The following is a 26,407-nucleotide window of genomic DNA, read 5'->3' as shown; positions in this document are numbered from 1 at the left end:
GGAGATCACATTGGGTTGAACCCCGGAGCCAGCATCGCAGCCATTGTGCGTGCTGATGCGCTGGGGAGGCAAAATGAGCTGATCCCTGGAGCCAGCATTACACTTCAGCCATCAACAAAAGACAGAAGGATATCAACATCATCAGATGAAAAACAACGCAAATGGATGGAGATGCAGACGGATCACATTAGTTTACTGCAAAGCTACGTGTTAGTTGGTGCTTATCTTGGCGAGAGCTGAGTTCAAATCAGCATGAAGTTCAACATCTACTCTCATGTAATGGAAACCATGTAAGACCTCATCTAGGATATTGTGCTCAGTTCTGGTCACCTCTATACAAAAAGGATATTGCTGCTCTAGAAAGAGTGCAAAGAAGAGCGACCAGAATTATTCCGGGTTTAAAAGGCGTGTCATATGCAAACAGAATTTAATGTATTCAGTCTTGAACAATGAAGACTACACGGTGACCTGATTCATGCATTCAAAATTCTAAAAGGTATTGACAATGTCAACCCAAGGGACTTTTTCGACCTGAAAAAATAAACAAGGGCCAGGGGTCACAAATGGAGATTAGATAAAGGGGCATTCAGAACAAAAAAATAGGAGGCACTTTTTTACACAGAGAATTGTGAGGGTCTGGAACCAATTCTGGGATCAATAAGCTACTAACAACCAAACGAGCAAGATGGGCCGAATGGTTTCCTCTCGTTTGTAAACTTTTGTGGCTGAGTTGAAGCAGAAAATCGCAAATCAGAAGAGATTTTTCATCTGTTTTCATCAGCGGGTGAAAGACCCCACACTGCGGCAGAAAAATCATTAATCCATTAAAATTATATTGAAATGCATTCCAATGATAAAAAGAGCATGGAATTGGTAGGATCTGGATACTAAGCAGGCACAAATTTTATAATGTGATGTAAGGATTTTGCCTTGCACTTAGGCAATTGCTGACCCTCAAAAACCTTTACACCTCTTCTTACAAGGTGCAAACCATTGTATAAGCGAGTAACTAGGAGCTGTATAAATGCACACACCTGCAGAGACCTGTCATTGGCTTCAGGATGGCTGCTGTGATACACTTTCTGATGCAGCGTTAATCTAGCGACCGCTATCCCTGCATATGTGAAAGTGCTGTTCTCTGCACTACTTAGTCTCTGGTTCCTCAGACCAGATGGAATGTCTGGAGGGATAGCCCAATCCACCTTTTCCAAAGTGCTACGCAAATTTCTGGATGTCATGCTGAAAAGGACTGGTGAAAGGACAACTCAGTTTCATGCTGAGTGACCTCAGCCGTAAGGACTCAGATCCTTCTGAAAAAAACGTTTCTGTGCGCCAAGAGGACTTTGGTGCCCTTCCTCTGACATATTTTTTTGCTTTGTATTTTAGTGCTCCACAAATGTCATACAGCGACTACTTGCTCTCTGTAATCCTAAATCTGCTAGTGCAGCCATTAAATGGACAGATGCATTAATTGAGACTCTCGTTATCATAATTGTGGATCAGTGCTTATTGAGTAATTTGCATAGCTCTTAAGCTTACATAGGGTGCAGTGCAAAATAATTACCTGGCCGCAATGGAATTTGAGTTTTGCATTCACAATTATTTGCACTGTGCTTATCCTTACTTCACCCGCTTAATGTATAATCTATGTAGTTTATACGATGTATACCCCATTGGCCCAATTCATGATTTCCATTACATGAGAGTAGATGTTAAAACTTGCAGATATTGGACTCAGTTCTCTCCAAGATTACCACCAACTATGACATTGCTTCTTTTACTGTAAACTAATGTGATCCATCAGCGTTTCCTTCTATCTGATGATGTAGATATCCTTCTGCCTGGTGTTGACGGCTGAAGTAATGCTGGCTCCAGGGATCAACCAGTGTGGCCTCCCTAGCGCATCAGCATGACAACCGTCTGGACTGAGCCGAGTAGGGTACTTGGGTGGTACAGCATCACCCCCCTCAGTTAAGCCCAGCTTCCTTTACCTCGTTTTTTTATTTCTACTGTGCTTGAGGTCCCCAACTAGAATCTTGTCGTCACAACCAAAGCCAGTTGGTTCTCATCTCTGCTGCTTCAGATAAATTCTTCACTATGCATCACAACAATTGGCCACTGAATCAGATGTCTCTGAGAAACTAGGTTGTGGAATGTGCCACAAATTCTCGACAACCCTCCTCCACCGGGTAAACCTGGACTCTCCATCCTCGCTGTTCCACTTCAGTAGCTTGCTGAACGTACCAAAGTTTCTTCCTTTCGTATGCCTCATCCACAGCATCCTCCCATGACACTGTTAACTCTACCAGGTGAACAAGATGTGCTGATCCAGAGCACTAGATAATATCAGGTTGAAGGTTAGTGGTGGTAATCTCAGTTGGGAAAATAAGCCGTTGTCCATATCTGCATGGTCCAACATAGGACTACAAGGGGTTAAAGGTTATCGTGTCCATTTTTTTCTTCTTGTTTTAGGTGCTAGCTGTGCAGATTTGGTAATTTTAAAAAGGTGCTTATTTTGTCTTAAATTGACATTACCATAATTACAACTTTTTTAGTGTCATGCATTTTCCATTCACAAAACCTTTTTTCTGCCACTTTCTGAATTTCTGAACTTGATAGCAAAATATCACGGTGGTAAAACCATTACCCCTCTAATTAAACAGTTAAACATGTGTGGTGGAGTGTCCCACCCCTTTATGTTTATTAAGTGTTTTATGTCATCTGTAGTGTGTTAATGTTGGTGTTTATGTATAAAGTACACGGGATATAAATATTGGTTACAAGCACAAGTGTTTAAAATGTATATTTGTATTTAGGCACGAGGATTGCACAACACTTCACGTGCAGGTAAAATGTAATATGTGAGCACGGGGAATTACACTTAATTGACGTAGAGTTGTACCGAGACTCCAATTGAATGATTGATTAGCAATCAAGTCTCGGTACAGCTGCATACAAACAGCATGTTTTCACTCAATCGGGGTTGTGTGTTTGGGAAGTGGAGAACAGGTGAGAGAGAGGAGAATAATTTAAGTATAAACAAATGCTACTCGTCCACTTTGTTTATCTATTTACTTTGGCCAACGCGCCCTTTATTTTCAGTCGTGTGTTTTGTTTAAATCTTTTGTTTATTATTATTATTTACAATAAAACTCACGCCATTCATCAGTGTTTGGAGTCTTTCTGGTCTGACGTCACCCCTGCAAAGCCACCCTGTTCAGAACATGACATTACTTTTTACCATATACTAACAAAAGAAAGAAAAACAAAGATGCTGGATTTTATTTTATTAGATGTTAAGTAACTCCACAATGAAACTAAATCACTTACTTTGGTGTAGATGAAATTAGAAAAATACAACCACTTGAAAAAAATCGAGAAAATAAAAAAACAAACATAAGTTACAACAAAGGAATGGAGAACCAAGGTTTCAGTGTTATGGCTATCATACCACAGTGCAATCAATGTATCTGTTAACCTCTGTACATTGTTTATAATGCATATTTTTGTTAGAACATTTCTCCAATTTCTTTCACTTACATAAACACTAACCACATAAAATCAATGTACACCAACTATCCTGTGTTTTGTGACATTGTACACACAAAAAAAAAAAAAAAAAAAAAAAAAAAAATCACAAAACTTTGTCATTGCTCTACTCAATGTCTTGTGTATTTCCCACTCAAAAGGTGCCAGAGTTTTAATTCAGCATGCATCCTTTGCTTAAAACAGCACCCCATAATTGTTCAGCCTTTTCTCACTTGAGAAGTTAGTTTCATGCAAAATAAACTGAGTGGAAGACAGTATTTGGAATACATTCTTTAGAATTTTCAGTATTTCAGCCATTGTTAGCAGAGGTTTGAAGCCTCTACCATTTTGAAGGCTGTGCCCATTCAAAAAAGTAACCCACATCCAATTTTAAAGCGCTGGTTTATAAATCCTTCAGGAAGCTCAGTAAAAAAAAAAAAAAAAAAAAAAAAAGTGCTACTTATAGAACTCTGTCAATAAATAAAACAAATAAATATTTTTTGTTTTCTGAAAAAAGGTATCACTAAACTATAATTTATATGTTGATAAAAAATAAAATAATAAATAAATAAATAAAAAAAATTTCGATGTAGTTAAATTTTAAATATATACTATGAGGGGGGGGGGAGGAAACCTTTGGATCCTCTAATATAATAATGTTGAACATTTTAAATGTGTATAACCAAGCCAGAAGATAAACAATTTACGGGCAAGGGAGCTTTCATTTTTTTTTTTTTTTTTTTTTATTATTATTATTATTATTATTATTATTATTGGTGTTGTAAATGTACACAACATCAAGAACATATTTCAAAGTCAGTTCCTCTCAGTTTGGTCTTGTCTGAAAACAATTGAATTTTACTACTGTTATTGCCTGTTGATTTTTCCACTTTCACACTGTAACTGCTGCAGATGTGTTTCTAGTGTAAAAGGATAGTGATGGGTAAAGTAGTCTTTACTTTTTGAATGTTAAATTTTGTTGAAAGGAAAAGGAGATGACAGCATGTTACACCAAGTCTACTGTCGACTTATTTAAAAAAAAGATAAAAGTAAAAAGCAAGCCACATTAAGCGACAACCACTACAGCAGTCACACATGTTAATAGAGTATATTTTTTTGTTTCGATAAACAACTTATCCTTACACTCTTCCATAAAGACAAACAGAACAACAAGACCTACTAAATCACAGCCACAATATATAACTAACTGCCACAGAATTTTTATATATTGCTAGCACCAACATCTTCTGTACTAAATCGGTTTTAAAGAACCTGTCCCCTCAACAAATGTCATCACAGACACTCTGCCAAGTACCACCTTGTGTTTCATGGATTCAGGGCTACATTGTCCATAATACATAGGCTAAGTTAATTGGTTGTTGTGCCAGAATCCCTTAAACCACTCATTCATTAGTAACTTTTTGGATTTAAGATTTTACATCAATCTAAATGTGAAAATCTGGGCCTTCAGTTAGCAATTAAAAAAAAAAACTTTTAAAATGTTATTTTACAAACCATACTATTTAAAATAAATAAATAAATTAAAAAAAAAAAAAAGGGAATCTATCTTCAATGTAAAAGTTATTTTAGACTAAGTGCAACCCTGTCATTCCTAATGTAAAGTTTCATGATAGTCATTTTATTTTCAAAATGAAGACTGGACTAAGCTTTTGTGCTTTTCTCTTGCATTCAGAAAGGCACTGATCTAATTAAAGTATAAACCCCAAGTTCTTACACAACAAGCCTAAGACTGTGCCATATGCTAAGATTCTGAGTATTAGATGTAAAAAGACACTGCAGTTCCTTTTTTTTTTTTTTTTTTTTTTTTTTTTTTAACAATGTTATCAAATCAAATTGATTAATGGATGCTGTTGCATTTTCTTCGTCACTGTAAATTCTGTCCGTCCGTGTACTGTTGGTAAGCCTGTGGTGTTGATGCATTAAGTTTTGCGTTTCCTACAACTACTCTAATTCAAAACGCAAAGGATTCAGAAAAACTAACCACTAACTGTGTGTATGTATCTATATATATATATATTATGTATATAACCTAGTATATACGATCGATATTATATATATATATAAAAAAAAAGTATATAAATATAAAAATCTGTAATTCTTTTTTTTCATAGGTTTTAAATTTAGGATTGTCCCTAATGCCTAACTGAAATGATCAAGAATAGCAAGATAAATGCTTGAAGAAATTAACTGAAATAATGAAACTAAAAGTTACAGTTTACAGTAATAGGTCATCAATAAGACATATTTTTTTATCTTATTGATAGACTAGTTTCATTTTAATGTCTTAATAAGCAGAGTTAAAGATGCGTTCGAGAAAAAAGCTCTTCAGAAGGATCGGTCCAGTCACTTCCATTTTCTGAAGCAGTTTCATCAGAACTAGGGCTATCACTGGAAAAAAGTTGTCTCCGGAAACCAGTTGCTCTAGCTCCAGAGTTTTTTTCTCCAAAACAGTTGGAATCACAAGCTGATGCAGTCTATAGAAGAAAAAAAAATCAAATATATTTATAGACTAATAGTCTTGAGAATGTTAGATATTAATATAGTTAACAGGGAACAGAAAATATATTTCTACCAGTTTTTTCAGTACTACTTAGCATTTTGATTTTCAGAAGTTTAGATTCACATGGTATTTTAAATAAAACATGTACCAGTTGACACTACAACAACCAGGGTGGGATCTAGGTTAAAAAGAAGTAAGCACTCCACCAGTTCCAACAAAAGCATTCAGATGGCTAGAGTAAAGGGAAATGGCACATCAGTAAAACAGAGCAAGGTAATAGATACTCTCGAAAACACCTTTATTATTTTGTTACTTAGTGCAGTTTTTTTTTTTAAATCCTTAATTTAAAACATTATTTTTTAAGAACTGCTCTTTTAAAACAGTTCCAAATTGTGCCTAGTCCAATTAAATTATAGAGGATTTTTAAACAAATAAGGTCGTTTTTGTATGGGCTATACTTACAGTATTACCTATTTGGGATGAAACTCAATACTAATCCACAGTCGGACATTTAAACTTTGGTCTTTCAGAAGTATTATCGTCTCAAATGTATAACATTTTGATAAAAAAAAAAAAAAAAAAAAAATGTACCTCCTTTATTATTTCAACACTGTGACTTACCGTATTTAGCTGTAAAACAGGAGCTCCATTTTGAGGATTCTCTTGTATATCATAACTCTTAACACCAACTGTTTCCTTGACTTTAGAGCAGCACTCTAAAATGTAAAAGTTAAAATAAAAAGTCAATTTAATTATTGACCTGAAATCAATAAAACAACACACACTAAATCTAAACTTTATTTTAATATAAGACGCCACACAGGGTACCTAAAACATAACCATAATACAACTCGACAGGCATCTCAAGAAAAAAGAACTGCAACAAGCAGAGGTTAGGTAAAGATTCGCAGCATAACTTGTATGGTATTATCTTCACTGTCTGTAAAGCATAATTTTTATTTATATTTAAAAGATCAGACAACTTAATTATAATGTTATAATACTGTCTAATGAAAGCTACATTTGAATTAAGCATGAACTGATTAGTGTATTTTGATAATGGTCAGACACAGAACATCTCAATTTATTAGCTGAGACAAGCGACTGCAGGATAGTACATTTTGTTTTTATTTACAGTTTTTAAAATGTTTTAGGTAAGAATTATTATTATTATTATTATTATTATTATTTATTATTATTATTTTTAACAAAATCTAGATGTCTAACAACCATTAATTTGGAACAGAACTGGAGGAATGCTTGAGCTAAACTGACATAAATCCAATAAAATGTCTTAAGGTCTCCACACACTGGACGCGACGCAATTTGTCCGGCAAATTAAAATGGTATTTTCCCTGTGACACTACCTTTCACATCAGTGGCAATGTCATGGTAAATTTCGCCCACCCCCACTATAAAAATATATTAACAAACATTATTAATGCGCATCAAAACAACTATCAGCGTGTCTGTATGAGACAAAATGAGTTAATGTTTTCAAATTAGATTCAGGTTTTTCAATATAATATTACAAATAATAACTGAGCTATACTTATATGTAAACATACACACACGCATTACTGTAAAGGTTACGTATTTAATCACACACAGATCAGTGTAAAGCATCCAGAGATGATAAAGAACAAAAGTAAGAAAAGTATCAACATTACAATTACATACCAATAAAAAACACACAAATATATTTTAGTTTTTACTCTGTTTGATATGTGATAGGCGACTCTCCTGATTGTATCATAAAAAGTGTATTGAATTGAGGCTTGCAAAACAATGCTACAGCAATCTGTCACAACTACACAGCTGTGTATTAGTTGGTACAGATATAATTAAACTAAATAAATGAAATAAAATGACTTAAATGTGAAATATAACTCATTAATTTTATGGTAACTTAAAAATATTATACACAATACATCACATTAATTGTTAAGAATAACACTATGTAGCTTCTAACATTAACTGATCCAAACAAATGCTTGAACAGATCACTCTAGAAATGGCCAGTATGTTTTACTAACAAATACTTGCTGACCACTGCAATTCAAGCATATTTTTTATAACGTGTATGTTATATAACTCTTACATTGTTTTGTTACATTATGCATTTTATTTACAGCTAACGTACACAAATGTATACAAACACAGTCGGTGCTGCCTAAACGGATACTGCCAATCGGGATTTCTGTTTAAATGGTATACAACTCTGACAGACATGTGCACAATAAGATAGAAATGCAGTTGTTCAATAGATATTGACATAACAAGGTGTTCACAGTAAACAGTCATATTTCCGATCATTACTTAAATGATTACTCTGTCCCTTATTAAAAGCTGAAGAACTAATTTATTTATGATTTCAAAATGGAAGTCAATTTTGGTCAATTACATTTTGCCTTCTGTGTTTATATTTCTTTATAAAAGCAGTTTCTGAAATATGCCCTGAGATTAACAATTGCAATAGTCGCTCCCCCATTCCATTACCCTGTAAACAGCATGCTTATAGACATGGGTAAACAAATACTGGATGACAAGCAAAGGCAGCAAAAATGTTAAGCAATCTGCAGCTCCTCTGCTATACTGTTCTAATATTGAAAAAATTGAATATAGTATATTAATCCTGGATTATTCATATTTCATACCACACTTGGAGAACGCTCGTTTAGCTTCATGGCTCCGACTCTTTGGAACTCTCTCCCAGCTTTGATGTGTGATGCTCCAACCGTCGCTAGCTTTAAAACAACTTTCAAGACCCACCTGTTCCGTCTTGATTCCATGCTCTTTAAGCCTAATATCTGCTATTAGCTGCTGTGTTGCTGCTACTATTTCATGTATTATGTTACTATCATGTATTATGCACTTTCCGCTGTATTAAATGTACTATTTCATGTATTATGTTACTATCAAGTATTATGCACTTTCCGCTGTATTAAATGTACTATTTCATGTATTATGCACTTTCCGCTGTACTTAATGTATTAAGCTTTTTTTTTTTTTTTTTTTTTTTTTTAAATACTGTATATCATGTATTATGCATTTCTCTGTATTTAAAGTATTACGGATTTTCTTCTTGTTACTGCATCTTGTAAAGCGCTTTGTCATGGTGGTCCACTATGAAAGGTGCTATATAAAATAGATTGATTGATTATCCCAAATTAAAAGACAGTCAGTAAATATAACTTGGAAAATAGCATTCTGAGCAATACTAAACTTGACATGAACAAATAGAATTAACTCACCAGAACACTGTGATGCTGGAAAAAGTGGTGAACAGACAGATTTTTGCCACCAGCATTCGTCCTGCTGGCTGGCAATATTTCCCGTCATAGATACATTTAGCGAAGGAAACTGCTTAAAAACACAAATAAAAAAACATGTTTCACTAACATATACATTTATTACAAATTCTGGTTTGAATGCCTGCATATATAATATATATATATATATATATATATATATATATATATATATATATATATATATATATATATATTAAAAAAACAAAAAAAGAAAAAAAGATTTTAAAACTGATCAATTTAAATGTTCTATTAGGGATTAGTCAATGTAGTTAATTACACAGAAATAAAAAAAAAAAAACACTAATTGAATAGCATACTACATATTCGAATTCACAAAAAAGACATTTAAAAAAAAAAGATGTAGCTACTAGTTCTACTAGTAGCTACATCTTTTTTTTTAAATGCTGACGCTTGACAAGTGTTCACAATCAGTGTTAAACCCTCTGCGTTCATGTGAGATTTGCATATTAAACGGAAGGACCCTAATTAAATCATGCAATGCTTGTAAGAGCAAAATTCTAAAATAAAGGTTCAGAAAAGAAATCTGACATCACTTCTGAGGGCCACTAATAAAATATGATTTTTTGTTGGGTTTTTTTCCCATATATAACCAGATACTGCCAAAGTTTGCTACCAACCTAGTTTATATTTCTACCAAACAATAACAAGCTAATAATAGTTTCCTTATATAAAATGTAGGGAATTTCCTGGACTTTATCCAGGCCCAGTGTTATGGGCAGGCCTTAGGGGACATGGCCCGTCCAGTTTAGATTACTTATTTATTTATTACATGAAGTATCACGGTTGCTTAGTTTCTGTAATACAGTAGCCTACCTGTATGTAGCTGTGTGTGTGGCTAAACTATTTTGACTACAGTACATTTATCGGTGACAGTTACCGAGAGCCTATAAGGTGGGAGTTGGAAGGTCAGGGGGAGTACTGTATCAGCAAATCAGGAGTGTGTATTGGTTGTTAATAGGCAGGACAAAGCTGGTGTGGCAATTAAGTCCAAGAGTGTTACGTAGATGTTTTTGTGCACCACAAATTACCTCACGATATCAGCTTAATTTCTGTAAAAACTACAATATATCCTACTCAGTTTTTTTTCCCACTATAACTTGTTTGTTTGTATTTTCGCTGCAAGCGAAAACTAACTAAATCTTCTCATAGACAGTAAGCACACTGTTTTGTTTGCACAGGAATTACAATTGAACTAAAAACAAAACAACAAAACCACCTATAAGAACTTCAGAAGGACTGCTGTTCTGTACGTAGTTTTCTTGCATTTTCATTCAGAACTGTACTACCATAAAATAAAATGTGCTTAATATGTGTGTGTACGTTAGTTTGTAATTTACGTGCTAGATTGAGGCGCCCGTCTCTTCGGGGGTGTTACATGTATATAGTCAGTGTTTATTTGTTTACTGTGTGTTTTTTTTAGTAGGGGGGAGAAAAAATACCTTAATGTTTCTTTATTCAAAGTCGGCGCCAAATTTAAGTAATACAGTATATATTTTTTCTTCCATTCAGAATGTGCTTTGCCTGGACAGGCTTATGGCTGTTCAAATTAAAAACAGCAGGTGGAACATCTGAACGTTATGTGGGACTCGCCACAAGGTGCCAAACGTTATATCTGCATGCTGCATTATAAGCACTATTTTGAGATATGCGCATGCGTCAGTGGTTCATTGCATTTGTCCATGTGATTAATGTTTTTTTTTTTTTTTTAAATGAGAACTTTCGCTATTATAAATCAGATGTACTTAACATCAAAACACATTGCAAAATTCACCATTACATACACATGCTTAATACTTTAGGAGGTGTCGTGAGTCACGATAAAGATTGAATTACTGCTGGTTTAACTAAAAAATAAACTCCAAAGTCTGCGCAGTGAAGTATAGAGATGCTTTGTTTTTGAGGTGCTGATGATGGGAATAGTAAAACAATAACAATACCTTAATTTTCTCTATGGATATTGTGAAGCAAAAGCACCAAAGTTAAAGTAAGTTATTACTTTTCACACACACACACATACATACACACACACATACATACATACATACATACATATATATATATATATATATATATATATATATATATATATATATATATATATATATATATATATCTATTTATTCACATTGCAATTGTGTTATTATATTTTTCTGTGTTTTTGGAAGACTTCGATATTATCGATATCGAAATATGTGCACGATATTGATGTATAATTTTCATATCGTTGCCCAGCCCTAATTTAAAAGAAAAAATAAATATGTCAAGAGCTGTGCTAATTCGTGCTGTGTGGATAGTTCATAATATTGCACTGTCATACTGTCCTTGAGCTGCAGTGTCCCTGCAGGGTACGGTGTTCTCTACTATTTATTAATTTGTTTTATATATATATGTATATTATCTCAACCATAACTCCGGTAAAATATAGTAGCCTACTGTATACTTTCTAGTAAAGTATAAAGCAAATTCCCCACTCTGACTGGTTTATCTGTCATGTCCCTGATCTTGCAAGTAACTAATACGCTATTAAAAAATAAATAAAAGGAATGAACCTTAAGGCATGAACCAATCACGATTGGATTAGCTGGATACTATAGCTACTGCTTCCAACTGTATAGTCGTGTACTAAATGGGAATTAAACTAAGATGTTTTATCAGTCTGTCTGTACAAAGTAACCAAAGATCTTCTATACAGAAGATCTTTGAAGTAACTGCTAAAGAAAAAAATAATAATTAGAAGCCGTAGGTAGTCCCGCGGGTTTTGCATCATTACAGTTAGGTAGTCCGGACCCAATTTTTGGTAGTCCCGGTACTACCGATTTGTCCGCCCCTGTACAGCAGTCCGTCGCGACTGCTGAGTAAGGCAGATATTATAAAATGGAATGTGGTTGGCAATTGCCTCCAAGTAGTTTTTATAATTGGGGCAACAAAGACCGACACTTTGAATGTTCCTTCGTCTTCATGATGTAGTTTTTGTACTAACCAACTGTGGGACCTCCCAGAGACAGGTGTATTTAACCTGAACTCATGTGAAATACCTGAATTGGACACAGATGGACTCCATTCAACCAATTATGCGACTTCTTGCACCAGAGCTTATTTAAGTGTGTCATAGCAAAGGGGGTGAATACTTATGCAATCAATTATTTTCTGTTTTTTATTTGTAATTAATTTAGAACAATTTGTAGATTTTATTTTTCAAACTTTGACATTATGGACTTTTTTTGTGTTGATCAGTGGCAAAAACTCCTAATTAAGTCCATTTTGATTCCATGTTGTAACACAATAAAATATGGAAAAGTCCAAGGGGGTGAATACTTTTGAGAGCCACTGTATATACAAATATACATGTATTGTATTTGGTACCAAGGACCCCGTGAACTCTGGTTCACCTAATTTTTATAAAAAGGAAGGGTGGAAGACAATGAACCAGGAGCTCACATTCAGTTAAAAACAGAGTTGACCGGATCCTTCTATAAAATATAATTAACTCAAAAGATAGGAACCGTCAAAGCAGATTGATGATCAGATTTAATTGGGATTCCTGATGTATTCAATGGAGGGAAGGAAAAACCAATGTAAAACCCCAGTCAAGTATTGCGCGACTACAGGTTTTTTGGTCGATGCTCTGAGGATCTCTGAAAAACTGACTGCTGTTTGGTCGAAGTCAAGTCCCTGCCTTCTGAAGACAGTTCTTATTTTTCAATAAATCCTATACTACACTTCCATATACTGGAAGGTAAGAATATATTTGAATTTAATAACTCTTTCGTATTGATGCATTGCTAAATGGTATAGAAATTATGTTTTAGTCTTATATTGAATGTTCTAGAATTTAGCAGTGGGTGTTTTTAGCTTTATGCATGCATAGCCTGCAGGCTAAATATATAACAACTATATTCAGGGTTTTTCACAGCGTGGTGGTGGGAAAGAAACCGAGATCCTCACAACCCCCTGTAGGAGAGGCAGGACAAGTCATGGACATGCTTACGCTTTGTTGAAGTAATTGTCAGCATAATATTCTGTGGCTGCGTCCCAAACTATTCCCTTGCACCCTACACCCTTCGAGAAGTGTACAATCGTGTGACGTTTTACAGATGTCACATAGTGTGCACTTGGGTGAGCGAGGGAGTAGGGTGGAGCTAAAAGCGTTAAATGGGATGCACTTCAGCCTCATCATTTACCGCCCTTACCTTTGACTAAGCAAGAAGCTAAGCAATCTTTTGTTGTCAGATTGTAGTTTGGAAGAATGGCTGTAGCATTTGCATTATTCCTGTTCCAAAGAACTGTGGCAAGAAGGAGACGTCTTCGCCGTGCTATTGCCCTATTGAGCGAACAAGAGGTATTCAGAACATTTTACATGTATACGGTTATTATTAAACTTTGAGAAAATTTGAAAAACTTATATTGGTTAATAAAATCCACCAACTGTGCCACATCTTACGAACATGTACTTAATAATGTAGCCTAATATTAGTTTTTTTGTTATTTTAAATAATTTTAAATAAAAAGATATCTATTTTACTTTAAATCCAATAGGTAATATATTTTGCTTTATATTCAGAATCACTGCAAAATGGCTAAAGGTTCTACACTAATTTACTAACCACTGCAAAAACCTATAATGGAAATGATAAAGTGTGCAGGCTACATAGATGTTTCAAATGTCACTCCCAGCCCAGCTTCGTGGCGTTTCTTTTCCCCGTGAAGAGGACATTGTTTGCCGCATGCAGCTGGATCAGTTTTAGGGTCTCTTTCTGTCCCTGTATTTTGTAAAACATTTTTTTAAAAAAATTGAAATATATCGCTTATATCATTTCCTAGTTTTGCAGCTACCTATCTAGTTAATTAATTGATAGATAATTCCAGCAATCGATATGTACTGAAAATACTTTTTGCTGTATTTTCTAATCATATATTTAATTGTGATCATAAATTTAAAAAGATACATTTTATTAGCTAAGTGACTCAATACAACATAGATTTCACAAACAACGCATGGACGCCATTCCACAGAGGGGAAACTAGATTTTTGCCAGTGCCATTTCGCTGCTGTCTGACTGACAAAACTGTTTTTACCATTCAAAACATTAAAATGGCCTTGATTATATGGATATAATTAGTGCTGTTTTTATTTAAAAAACTGATTAAATATTAGGTTTTCTAAACTTTTTTTTTTTAATTCACAACTCCACCCCCCACCCCCCCATTGTAGTCTACTGCATAGTAGTAGTTTCTGCATGCGAGTTGTTTTGTATTATTTGTAGTTAAAATAATATAGGCTACTTACTGATTACTAAAAAAACGCTATACTAATAACATGCATTTTTTAATATTCTAATAAACTTTACTGTGATCATGTGATTGTGGAGTTTTGCTTTTGTTGTCGTTGTTATATATATATATATATATATATATATATATATATATATATATATATAATATATATCTATATATATATATATGTATATACTATTTTGCACGTATTAAAAGACGTAACTTACACTTGGATCACATGTGTGCTTGCAAGAATAAGTCACCCATGTACAAAAAATAAAAATAAGACTGTGATACTAGTCACACGGAGATGAAGCAGTCACGGTTTCAAATATACCCGAAAGAACATTTTCACAGGCGGCAAGCCAGAAACACGCAGCTTCAAGATCCCCCGTTGTTTGCTATCTCTTTAGAATGAGTGTGGCAGGCTGGTGAGTGGATAGAGGCCCAGAGACAGACTGCAGTTCAAAAAAAAATAACGATTTTATTATAAATAACACAAAATAAAAGTGCACAAGGGCAAAACAAAAGGATTCAAACACAGAAAGCAATACAAAAAGCAAACTTATAAAAATAAGGTTTCCAGGCTGGGCGATGCCTTCACTGGATTCAAAATTTAAAAACACCAACAAACCAAAAACCACCAACCTGCTTCCTCAGCTCCCTCCTCCCAAATGAGAAGTAGAGGCCTCCTTTTATGTCAGGTGGCTAGGCGCTGATTGATCGTTAATTAAGTTAATCATTTAATCAACTAATCAACCCCAGCCACCTGAACATAATAAACCCAGGCAGGTAGGGGAAATTAACCCCATCCCTGCCAATTTCTAAACGGCAGAGCTTTGCTCTGCCACAATGAGATTAAATACATTTTGGAAATAGTAACTAAGTGGATTCGAAGGAGGAATAATTTAATAAAATGATAAACACATCATTATTTTAAAAAGAAGAATTTGTCTCACTATGATTGATTGAGTTTCAATGTCAGTATTGGTACAATATTACTGTCAGTAGTCACAGGTGAAAGAACACGGTTAAAAAAAACAAAAAAAAATAAAGTTTTTTTTAAACATAGTAGTGGCTGTGCAATCCTACTAATACTATTAATCACATTAGCACAATCTTGTGTAACTACAGCTGCAGTTGGTCAGGCAGGCATTAATATTAACATACACTAATAGCACTGTCTACTGGCACAATTTTGCTTTACTGTTCTATAGTGGAAAGAAAACCATGTCACAGTCAATATAATGTAAAGGATTAAGAAGTACATGAGTATCTTTGCAAACCTTTTCAGAATTTAGGAAATCTGTAACGCTTTTTCATGTAGTACTAAGTTCGGCATTTATTAAATGGGAATCAGAGTTATAGTGCAAATTAAATATAATATTTATGTGTATTGTAAATGGTAGGGTCAGGCATTATAAGCCAAATATCTACGTGTTTTCAAATAAAATACAAGTCTTTTTGCCTTGCTGAAACAGTAAACTTGTTTATAGTATTGTTAAGTGGGTAAAGTTTTTACAGTGTGGCTAAAAATTTTTTAATTATTTTAGCCACAGTGGCTAACTAAATGAAAGTCTTAGAGGGAATGTAGTTTTGGTATAATAATAAAGATCTGCAACAGTGTTGGTTGTTACAGAGCTGTGTATCAGGGGCGCACACAGGATCTAGTCTCATCAGTCAACAGGGAGGAATGTGCTAATAAAGTTCAGTGAAGTTCAATTTTGTCTCCGTGTAGCATACATTACACGCACCAAACTAAAGAACATGCTGTCACAACCAACCCACTGAAGAGTATTGAGAGCTGAAACAAGTATTTTAAGCAAATCAATTTCTCACATAAAGGAATATATCAATGTTTCACAGGATTATTATTATATTTTGACTGTTTTGTAAACTGAAAACAAAGCGTAGCAGACTGATTACATTGTCGTTTTTCCAGGTAACAACGAAACTGCCAGTTACCCTCAACAGCGATGGCGAGAACCCTGATACAGAGAACCATGTTTTCAATTGGGGCTGCCCGTTGTCAGACGGACAAGACGCAGGTCCCGAGGACGCAGACAACTGCAAACCCGAGAGTCCTGACAAAACATGCATGCTTAAAGGTCTCGGGGAACCTGCGTCCCTGAGAGCCTTGATAATTGAAAATGATGTTTATCTGTACTAGTAAAGAAAAACAAAATATAAAAAGAGCAGAGTAATGCAGTTGTTTTTGGCCCCCACAAAACCTGTGTACAGCCCCTACTTTAAGAACCTAATTTCATACTATAGACAGCTTTTACTTTGGTTAACTACAATTACAAATTTCTTACCTCTTGTAGTTCTGTAAATGCACAGGTTTTCCCAAATGTTGAGATTTGCCAAGCTGCTGAACATTTACATGTCTCTTCTTTACTAGATTCCTCAGTTTCATGATCTTTCAGATGATCGTATAATTGTTTGCTTACTACTGATGCCTCTTCATCACAATTGCACATTTCCTGCTCTACTACTGGCAAGAGGGCACTGGAGCCTTCTTGAGAATCTAATGACGTCTGTGCACTCTTTTCCATACCAGACTTCTTTAATCTAGGTTCAAATTTACCAGACTCAAGTTCTGACTTTCCATAGTATGGGCCCTCACGCTCAGCATCTTCCTCCAGTGGTTTGAGATCTGCTTGTGGATCTTCAAACACATCTGACTGAGGGAGAACAGGAAGACTCAATAATTCTTTTTCTGATTCCATCTCTGACTCACTTCCTCCTCCAGGAGAAAGTTCAGAGGCAGAAATCGGTCTAAAGTGAGTCCTAGGCGAAATACGAATAGCTCTGTACTGTGTTCGGTTTATCCCATATATTCTAGGATGAAAAGCTTCACTTTCTGAATCTGAACACAGTATTGACTTGGGCTTGAAACTTGGGCTGAACGATGCAATATCTTCAGGCTCAAATGAACACTCCACATGAAGAACTTGCGAAAATGGATTGTTCAAGTCGAAGGATGAAAATGAATAATCAAGCCCAGACTCATCACTCTGAAAATTGCTGCAGGTTCCTAATAAATCTTCATGGAAGATAAAAGAAAATCCCTTGTTCAAACCATCCTCACCTTTCATTGTCTGGTCACATTGCCCAAACGAAACCAATGGCCTCCATAAATGTTTGTGGCCAGGAGCAAAGCAGTTACCTGTGTTCATAAAAACATCAGTACCAGCTATTGTCACCACGTCAGAAGCTGCACATTGTAATAAGCTCCCTCGAGTATGACTGGGTGGTAAAACTGCCCAATCTCCATCACTGTTAAATGTTTTAAGCTCTCCATAGACTCCTCCAAGAATAAATGCATTGTGATCTTTATCAGGATTCATGTCCCACGGTTTTGATGGTGTTGTATAATCACCACCATCTACCTTTGAAAGCTCGCCTCTTATAACTGTCTGTTCCTCCAAATGTTCCTTTTGACCATCCCACAAATGATATTCTGACCGCTGAACTGCCTTTTTCTGGGGCATTTGCAGTGTATCAGTGGCTGTTTCTATGTCTAAACAACAGCAATGATAATTTGCCTCAACAGGAAACAACCCATCCTCTGTTCTTTCTCCTTCTAGTATTGCTATTGAATCTCCATCTCCCATACTTGTCCAAATGTCCTTTATTATCCCCGAGCTGTAGTTCTCATTTTGTTGGTTTGGATCATCTGAAAAAATGTCTGCTGTGTCATAAGGTTTGCTTTCATCTTTTTCCAACTGGATTCCACATACTGACTCAAGCTTGGATTTCTTTTTAAAAGTCAGGTCTGGTACTTCTCTTAAAATATCATCCTTTTGTTGACGAAGATCTTCATGTAGAAAGTCTAAAAGCTCATCTTCTAGATATCTGGAGGAGATGCTAGGGACTATACAATTAATGTCTTCTGTGTTCAAATGTGGTGACTCCTCCAACTGAACATTGGTCTCGTTATCAGAACGTGTTTCTTCTGAATGTGACCATGGGCTACAAGTTCGTGTTGAGAGATTGGAACAGTGTTCAGTTTCATCAAAGGCACTATTTTTAGTCCATATTAGCAAACGAGACTGTTTATTCCCAATTGGATCCATACAGCTATTAGAATCTGTGTTTTCATGACCAATAGTTAGTGAATCACAGGAAAAGGGTAAAGTGGAGCCATCATATTGCACTTCAGAGAGTGAAAAACAAGAAGAGTTTAATCCTTCATTGGGTTCTGAAAAATACTCTTCTTGATTTCCAGAAAACCTGCTTGCATTGAATAGTGTATTATCCAATATAGGGGAGAGTCTAACAGGATACTCCCCTGTAAAGCTTTCCCCATCAATGTCTTCAGAACTAGAAGATGAATAACATTCCCAAACTTGAGCTATATTTTCAAGATCTTGCAAAAAAACCCCATCTGCATCAACAGAGCTGTGTGAATCTGCCCTTATTGCACTTTCCGCTTGCAGTGCAAGTCCATCTAACACTACACAACATTCTGCCTCAAAGTCTCTTTGCTCTTTACTCTGTTGTTGAATCATACTTAAAATTCGACTTTCTTGTACTGAGTCCGAGGCACTACTATCCAATATGGATTGATAAATATCCACTTCATAGAAGTGAGTAAATTCGGACAGATGCTCATCATCTAAATCCCTACTGTCCTCTGGTTGAGGGCAGCTTGAGGTCCCATCGAGGTCATCAGTCTCATCTATTACAGTAGGCATTTCCACAAAGTGACCATCAACAAAAGTACCTGCAGTGAGGTATGTTCGCTGAAAACTGCTGTTTGCGATACAAATACCTTGCATTGATTCAGACAGCTTTTCAACATCTGCAGGTGCAGAAAGAACATCTTGTGAATCCAGACTCTTTCGGTATGTAGTCTCAAGTTTGCTCTTCCTACTACAAGGAACAAAATATTCGGTGATTGGCTCAGTATACCATAATGGTTCTTCCTTATATTCTTTTTTATGTCTACTCTCAAAGTCAAATTCTGTAATCTCACTGCAGCTGGAATCTTTTCTAATTTCTTTTAATGTCCTCTTCCCCTTTTTGCACAGCTGTTTAGTGGGCCCACTACTGCTACTACTTCCACCTGTGTTTCTTCTTTGTTCTTTTTCCGCAGCCTTTAATGCCAACTTGACTTGACCGTTTCGACCCTTTTTGTTTCTACCCATGCCCCTTGTCTTATGCCTTATTTTGATGGATTTCACTGGTGTTTTTATCTCATATTGGTTCCCACTAGAGCTAGAGCCAGCTTCACTGGAGCCAGATGACCAAGAGCGCGGGCGCAATTTTCCATCAGATCTGTGCTTCATTTGTTTTTTACTCTGAGCAGCTCTGTCATCCACCATGTGGTTATAGTACCGGTTCTCTTTTTCTTTTTTACTTCTCTGTTGGGTACGTTCATTCAATGTACTGCAAGCTTCAACTATTTTTTCTTTTCCAGTTTCACCCTCACTGTTGCAGTCCTTTGGAGAAGAGGTGTCAGTGCTTGTCTGAGGAGCAGCGGAAGATGATGAAGAACTTGAATAAGAGGAAGTTTTAGCCTTATTCCACACCGTCATAATTTCCTGAAGACAAACAGTTTTTTCTGACAGGGGAGGAAAAGCTTCGTAATACCTATGAATAAAAAGAAAATTAAGATTAATAATACATATACTGGGAAAATATTTCAGAAGAACATAAAAGGCCATTTGGCCCATTAATGACTGTTCAGTTGTTCAGCAGCTAATTGCTTCCACACAGGTCTTGAATGCTGCATACACTGATAACCTCTAATGCTGCATTACAGTATTTCTTTTTATTGATATGATATTCCCAACTCTTTATGACAAGTGGAATCTCCCCACTTTAACTCACATTACAAGTATAATTTAAAATAACATGATCCTCAAATGACTGTGACTTTTAACTGATTAACAACCCCCCCCCCCCCGCAAAATCCTGCAACCTTATTTACTTTTATTCATATTTTATGTGTAAACTGTAAAGCTAAACAAGCATAACACTGGCTAAATTGATAAAACTTTAGAAGCTCACATCTCATAACCAATCATTTGGCCGTCTGAGGGCACAGTGCAGCGAGTATGTGATTACGCTGTGACTTGCATAAACTGAGTAAACCATGTTGAACTCTTGAAGAAGGAGGAGCCTTCTGTGGTTTCTCAGGCTGTTACAAAGAAAGGTGCCATGTCAACATCACAGGTACTTGTGATAAAATGTGATTTAATTATTTTTCATTTCATATAGAAATAAAAAACAGGTGATTAATTTTGTTTAGTAATAAAAAAAAAACATTTTAAATGATGTATTTAGCATTTAATTGTAATGTGATGTGATTTCATTCTTTTTCTTTTCACTAAGAAACAAAAAAACTGTGACTAAGGTCGTCTCAACTGCCTCTCGTTAATTGGGACAGCCGCTTATTCAAGATATTTTTCCTTCTCCCAAGGCGTCCCAATAAAGCAACACCGACTGTACTCCGATTACAATCCCTATACAAAAAAAATGTAATAATTTAAAATGAATACTCTTAAGATGTACTCCAAAAGACAATGTAACATTTGTGAGGGAACAATATCTTACTAGTTGGTCATAAGGAAATTAATATCCCCATGTAACTGAGTAAATCTGAACGGAATACAACACAAAAGAAACTCAGATGCAGGAAGGTGTAACATTATTTTATTCTCATCTAAAAATAACACTTTTACAACTGTTCCACAGAAAAAAAGATCCTAAGACTGCCAAATCTTTCTGTTTTATATACATACATTTCCACCTGATCCTTAGATGAAGGACAGTCTGCAAGTTCAGGAGTCTGGGATCCCTCCGATTTCTTGTTTGCTTGTTTTACTTCTACCAAAAAAAAAAAACACAAACAAAAAAAAAACAACACTCTTATGGAATCGACTTTTAGAAATATTTAATTCATGCCAGTATTCCATCAAATAAAATACAAATTTGAATCACTATTTTAAATGTTTTTCAATTAAAGTTTGACATTTTTCCTGTTTATTGAAAATAGAAATATGAGTTTTGGTGAACAAAAACTAAGCATCCCAGGGGATATAATGTAAGAGAAATGTCAAACCAGATCAAATAAACAGTAGTAAATTAGATACGTGAAAAAGATCTGTATCATTAATATGTCCAGAAGTTAAAACGACACGGCAGTGAAATGGTTAATTTGTAATGGCCACCACCTGCAATGGAACTTCATGGAGAAATTCATAGAATACAGCTGCATACCATCTGTAATGACCCAGTAGTAACACAAAACATACCTTTTTGTTTATTCTGAAGATCCTTCAGCTTGGAGCACAGCTCCTCAACCAAGGTTTCGATTCCAGAGCTCTTCAACAAAACAAACAATAAAAAGAAAAAAGGTTAATTTAATACAGTACACTAATACAAAGAAAAGGAGAAATATTCAAAAGTCTTTTGATATACTGTATCATTTTTGACAATGCAACTGAATAAAAGTCTAAGTCACATAGCTTAAATAATTAACCTTTTTTTGTTTTTTTTCTTGGCTCTCTATTGCCACCTTGAGATGTCACCGTCATAAAATATACCACAGTTATTGTTGTACCGCACTATAATGTCATTTTTTTGTAATCCATTTTTAAATGCCTATTTCAAGAAATACACTCAAGTCAAGTCATTTTTTCACAAGAAAAATAACTTTAATTTCAAGTTTTAAAACAAATACAGCACACAGGTACTACAGTTCTATCAGGCACTACCTAACCGGAAGTAGTGTTCACTCCAGCTCACACTGGCTCAGCAAAATCGGTAATCATGGTATAGAAAAATGGTTGCGGTTTCAAAACCGTGGCAGTTTATACCGCGGTTTACCATGACATCCATATTGCCAACTATAACACTAAACCTATAAGATGTTATCCATTTACAAAATCCTAACAACACTTTCATTACAGAAACTCCCAGTGATTTGGAGCCAATGGTATTGATTATCTGCATTGAATGTGTTATACCAAACAAGCTGGACACAAAAATGACTAAGCATTAACCTGGGCTCTGACACTTTTTCACTCAAAAAGCCAGCTAGTTTTTAAAATAACAAAAACCTTAATTTTTAAATAATGACCTATAAAAGTAATTCAACCTAGGTCGTATCCTTAGTATTCCGCGTTTCCAGTTTATTACGAATTTTACCAAAAAATTACAGGTTTATTTATTTTTTTAACTGGGATATCATTTTTTACTGATGTATACCTGACTTTTGTCTATTAGTCAATATTTTCCAGGTACTATTTTCTAGGAAATGCACAATATTTTGATTAAAATGCTGTTTTATTTTGACTCCGACATTGTAATCAGCAGCCCTACACTGCATTCTAGGATACAGCAGACATTTAGATGTTAGAGGATCAAATGACGTTCAAACGTGGTTCCCTGTCACTTCACAAGCACATTATCACCTGATTATGTTGGCCAATCAAAGTCTGATTATTGTGGCAATTGCTGGGCTTAGTAACTACTAGCTTGATCAAAAACTAAATTGAAATACTTACACGAAAATATAATATGTTTACTAGATAAGGAATAGGGTGAAAATGTAAATCAGTTTATAAATATTCAAAAGAATACTAATGTTTCGAAATACACAAAAAGCATAAATAGCAGAAGTGGGTCAGATGAGGAAGAGAATGCACAGCGTTGCAAATATTGCTGCATTGAGGTACATGTTCGTGCTGACAATAAAAGACCATACTGAAAAATTAAACTAAAACAATGAAGTGAACTGAGAGACAAGCAATCCATTTATGCAACTTTTACACGCGCTTTAACAAAAAGATCTGTGTGTATAATAGCTGTGTTAAATGAGTTTGTCAGAGCACTGTGCTTTGCTGGATAGCCACTGTTTATTGCAGAGAGGTATGTATTGGTGATTTTGTGCAACAGTACTGTCTGTTTATCAGCTAAAACTGTCTAATGCCGATGATCTTAATCATATATAATTGACAGAAAATGATGATGATTTAGTTGGTAAACTCATGGAACACAATTAAATTATGGGCCTCCATAAAGTGTCGGAATTTGGTGGGGTGGTGTTAGGGTTAGGTTTTGCTGCATAAAAAAAAAAAAAAAAAACACACCTCTTGATAATGACATATGATAATGACGTGCAGAAATGATCAGTGAAATCGCTGATGGAATTAAAAATGAACTAACAGCTCATTACCTGCCAATTTTATTAAATGGGACACTGATATCTCTACCAAGGAAAGCGAGATTGCATATGTCCGAATCCTTGAAAACAGAAAGCCTGTTAATCGGCTTGTTGGATAACAGATGCTACTGCATTCACATTCAAAAAAGGTAAAGTGGCGGAGTATCCCACCCCTTTATGTTTATTAGTGTTTTATTTTGTATGTAGTGTGTTTAATGTTGTTGTTTATGTATAAAATACACAGTATATAAATATGGGTTACGAGCACAAGTGTTTAAAATGTATATTTGTATTTAGGAAGAGGATTGTGCAGCACTTCACGTGCAGGTAAAATGTAAAAATATGTGAGCATGGGAAAATGCACTTCATTAATTCACATGCAGTTGTACGGAGATTCCAATTGAATGATTAATTAGCAATCGAGTCTCAGTACAGCTGCATAAAAGCAGCATGTTTTCACTCACTCAGGGTTGTGTGTTCAGGGCAAAAGAATGGGAGAGAGTGAGATTACAGTAATCTTTAATTTACGATAATAAGCAATTGCTACGTTGTGCTGGAGGACCAGCACGGTATTTGTTTGTTTAGTGTTCGTGCCCTGTTTGTTAGTATCTGTTCGTTTTGTTTGTCTATTTATTTTGGCTCAAGTGCCATGTCCACTGTTTGTCTTTCAACCTTTTATTTACTGTTTGTTTAATTATTAAATGCTGAGCGCAAGAAAGGGCTCAGCTTCACCAAAACTCCACGTCTCTGTCCTGTGTGTTGTTCTTCCGGGTCTGACGTCACCACTACAGTCATCCTGGTCACAGGTAAGTAAATTATTTTCATTTTTTTTAGCATGTTTTATTTCTACAAATTAAAAAACTGGATTAGCATTTTATTTTTTATTTTTTTATTTAAAATAAACCCTTAACTTTAAATACATTAATAAAAATAGATCCAACGTAATTTCATATTTTTTACCATTATACATATACATGTTCTGCTTATTAAACAATACAAATGATAATAAATAACTTAAGTTGAAAAAAGTTGTCTATAATATTTTGCTGATAAAACTATCAAAACTGCATAAGTGCTATGTAAAAAAAGGGGGAAAACATTTGTAGATGTAAAGCAGCATAGAAATGATGATGATAGTCTATTTTTATTCAAGCAAATCTTTCTTTTTTAAAATATTCTGTGTTTTGGTAAACACGAACAGAGAAAGAGTGTAAGTTGAGGAAAAACTGTCACTCATGCAAAAGTATTAAACTGCACAAGTGTTATGATAGAAATAAATAAAAAAAAAAGATTTGTACATATTCAACAATACATTTGAGCAAAACTGCATTTTTTTTTGTGTGTGCACACCTAAAAAAAAAAAAAAAGGTTAACGTAGAGCCTTGAAGTTTGTGAAAAATATCTCTATCCTTTAAATATATGCAAGACATTTTAATGAACAGTCTCTCCCAAGTGCTACGGTACTCCAAATATGATCTATTTACTACCAATCCAGAATGACAGGGTATGACATTTTCTCTTCATTTTACCCTCAAACAGGTTTCTGGCTAAGAACTACCAATGACAAAACTACATTGAATGTTGAACCAGTTTTGGCAGTCACCACACAGGAAAATCAGGTTTTGGGTAAGAGAACAAATGCTCCACCCAGTCATTTAGCATAGTTAGTAAATTGATCATATTTATGGTACCACTGAACTCAGTGAACATTAAAATTCTTAACATATTATTAAAGAGGATACAATTATCTATTCAGGGACACCAAACTATTTAGTGAGCAAGTAGTACGAGTGAAGTAATCTGGCAACAAACTCCCCATCTCCAACTGCACTGCTATCTTAGGAAAAAAAACATTTTGGGGTACCATTCTATTTGTTTGATGTCTTGCTCATTAAAATATTAAGCAGACTGAGGAAAAGTCAGTGAAACAATCTCCAGGCTGTAGTACATTACAAGAAAATATCTTAAACAAGGGGCTATGTGGCATCATAAACCAGGAGTGAATCTCGAGTGGTTTAAGAAATGGCGCGGGTCTCAAGGTGAAACATTGTCTCAAAATGCACTGCAGCCCATATGTTATATTACATGTATTTAAAAAATTTGATCAAATATGTTGTTGTTCAAGATATCTATCAACACTACTCAGAATAGAACATACCCTTCTAGGTTCACACTCACTGCAGTCTTCTAATGCACTAATGGCAATAGCAACTATTAAATGCCAGAATAGTATTGTATATAGTATTGTCAATAAAGAAAAGCCAAGGTATGTACCTGACCAGATATACAATCTGACCAAAGCCTCTGGGAAAGGCCTGGATTTTTGTGCTTTCCAAACTCAGTTAGCTAAGATTTCACAAGAGCCAAGTAAAATTTGTTTTTCTTGGATGGGTTTACATTTTCTTGTTGACTAATACAAGTTTTTCAAACATTGATGTCAGCTGTATGTTGCTCAAGCTAATCTTGATTGACAAACAAAGTCGTATTGCACAGGTAGCCGTTACATACTGGATGGAGTGGACCGTTTTCCTTTTTATTTTTACTGCATTAAAGGTGAACCTGGTGTTTAAT

The 26,407-nt window shown here is 35.0% G+C and overlaps 1 protein-coding gene across 3 annotated transcripts in view; it reads right to left on the bottom strand.

Moving 5' to 3' along the window:
* Positions 1-5,627: 5,627 nt before the first annotated feature.
* LOC121330203 (uncharacterized protein KIAA0232-like) overlaps positions 5,628-26,407 on the bottom strand; it is a 38,224-nt gene continuing 17,444 nt past the window's right edge. The window contains exons 4-9 of one of the 3 annotated variants that reach the window (XM_041276548.1): positions 21,924-21,993; positions 21,411-21,495; positions 16,974-20,256; positions 9,304-9,415; positions 6,671-6,765; positions 5,628-6,023 (exon numbers count right to left, since the gene is read on the bottom strand). In XM_041276548.1, coding sequence (XP_041132482.1) covers positions 5,847-6,023; positions 6,671-6,765; positions 9,304-9,415; positions 16,974-20,256; positions 21,411-21,495; positions 21,924-21,993 — 3,822 coding nt within the window. In that variant the 3' untranslated portion in view covers positions 5,628-5,846. Of the gene's footprint in view, positions 6,024-6,670; positions 6,766-9,303; positions 9,416-16,973; positions 20,257-20,676; positions 20,819-21,410; positions 21,496-21,923; positions 21,994-26,407 lie in introns of those variants that run through there. The other 2 variants (XM_041276556.1, XM_041276563.1) reach the window with 2 other exon arrangements.

This window comes from Polyodon spathula, chromosome 2, assembly GCF_017654505.1.
Source record: "Polyodon spathula isolate WHYD16114869_AA chromosome 2, ASM1765450v1, whole genome shotgun sequence".
In the NCBI taxonomy this organism is placed as follows: domain Eukaryota; kingdom Metazoa; phylum Chordata; class Actinopteri; order Acipenseriformes; family Polyodontidae; genus Polyodon; species Polyodon spathula.
The sequence above is the reverse complement of the archived record's forward strand: the minus strand, read 5'-3'. Positions and strand labels throughout refer to the sequence as shown.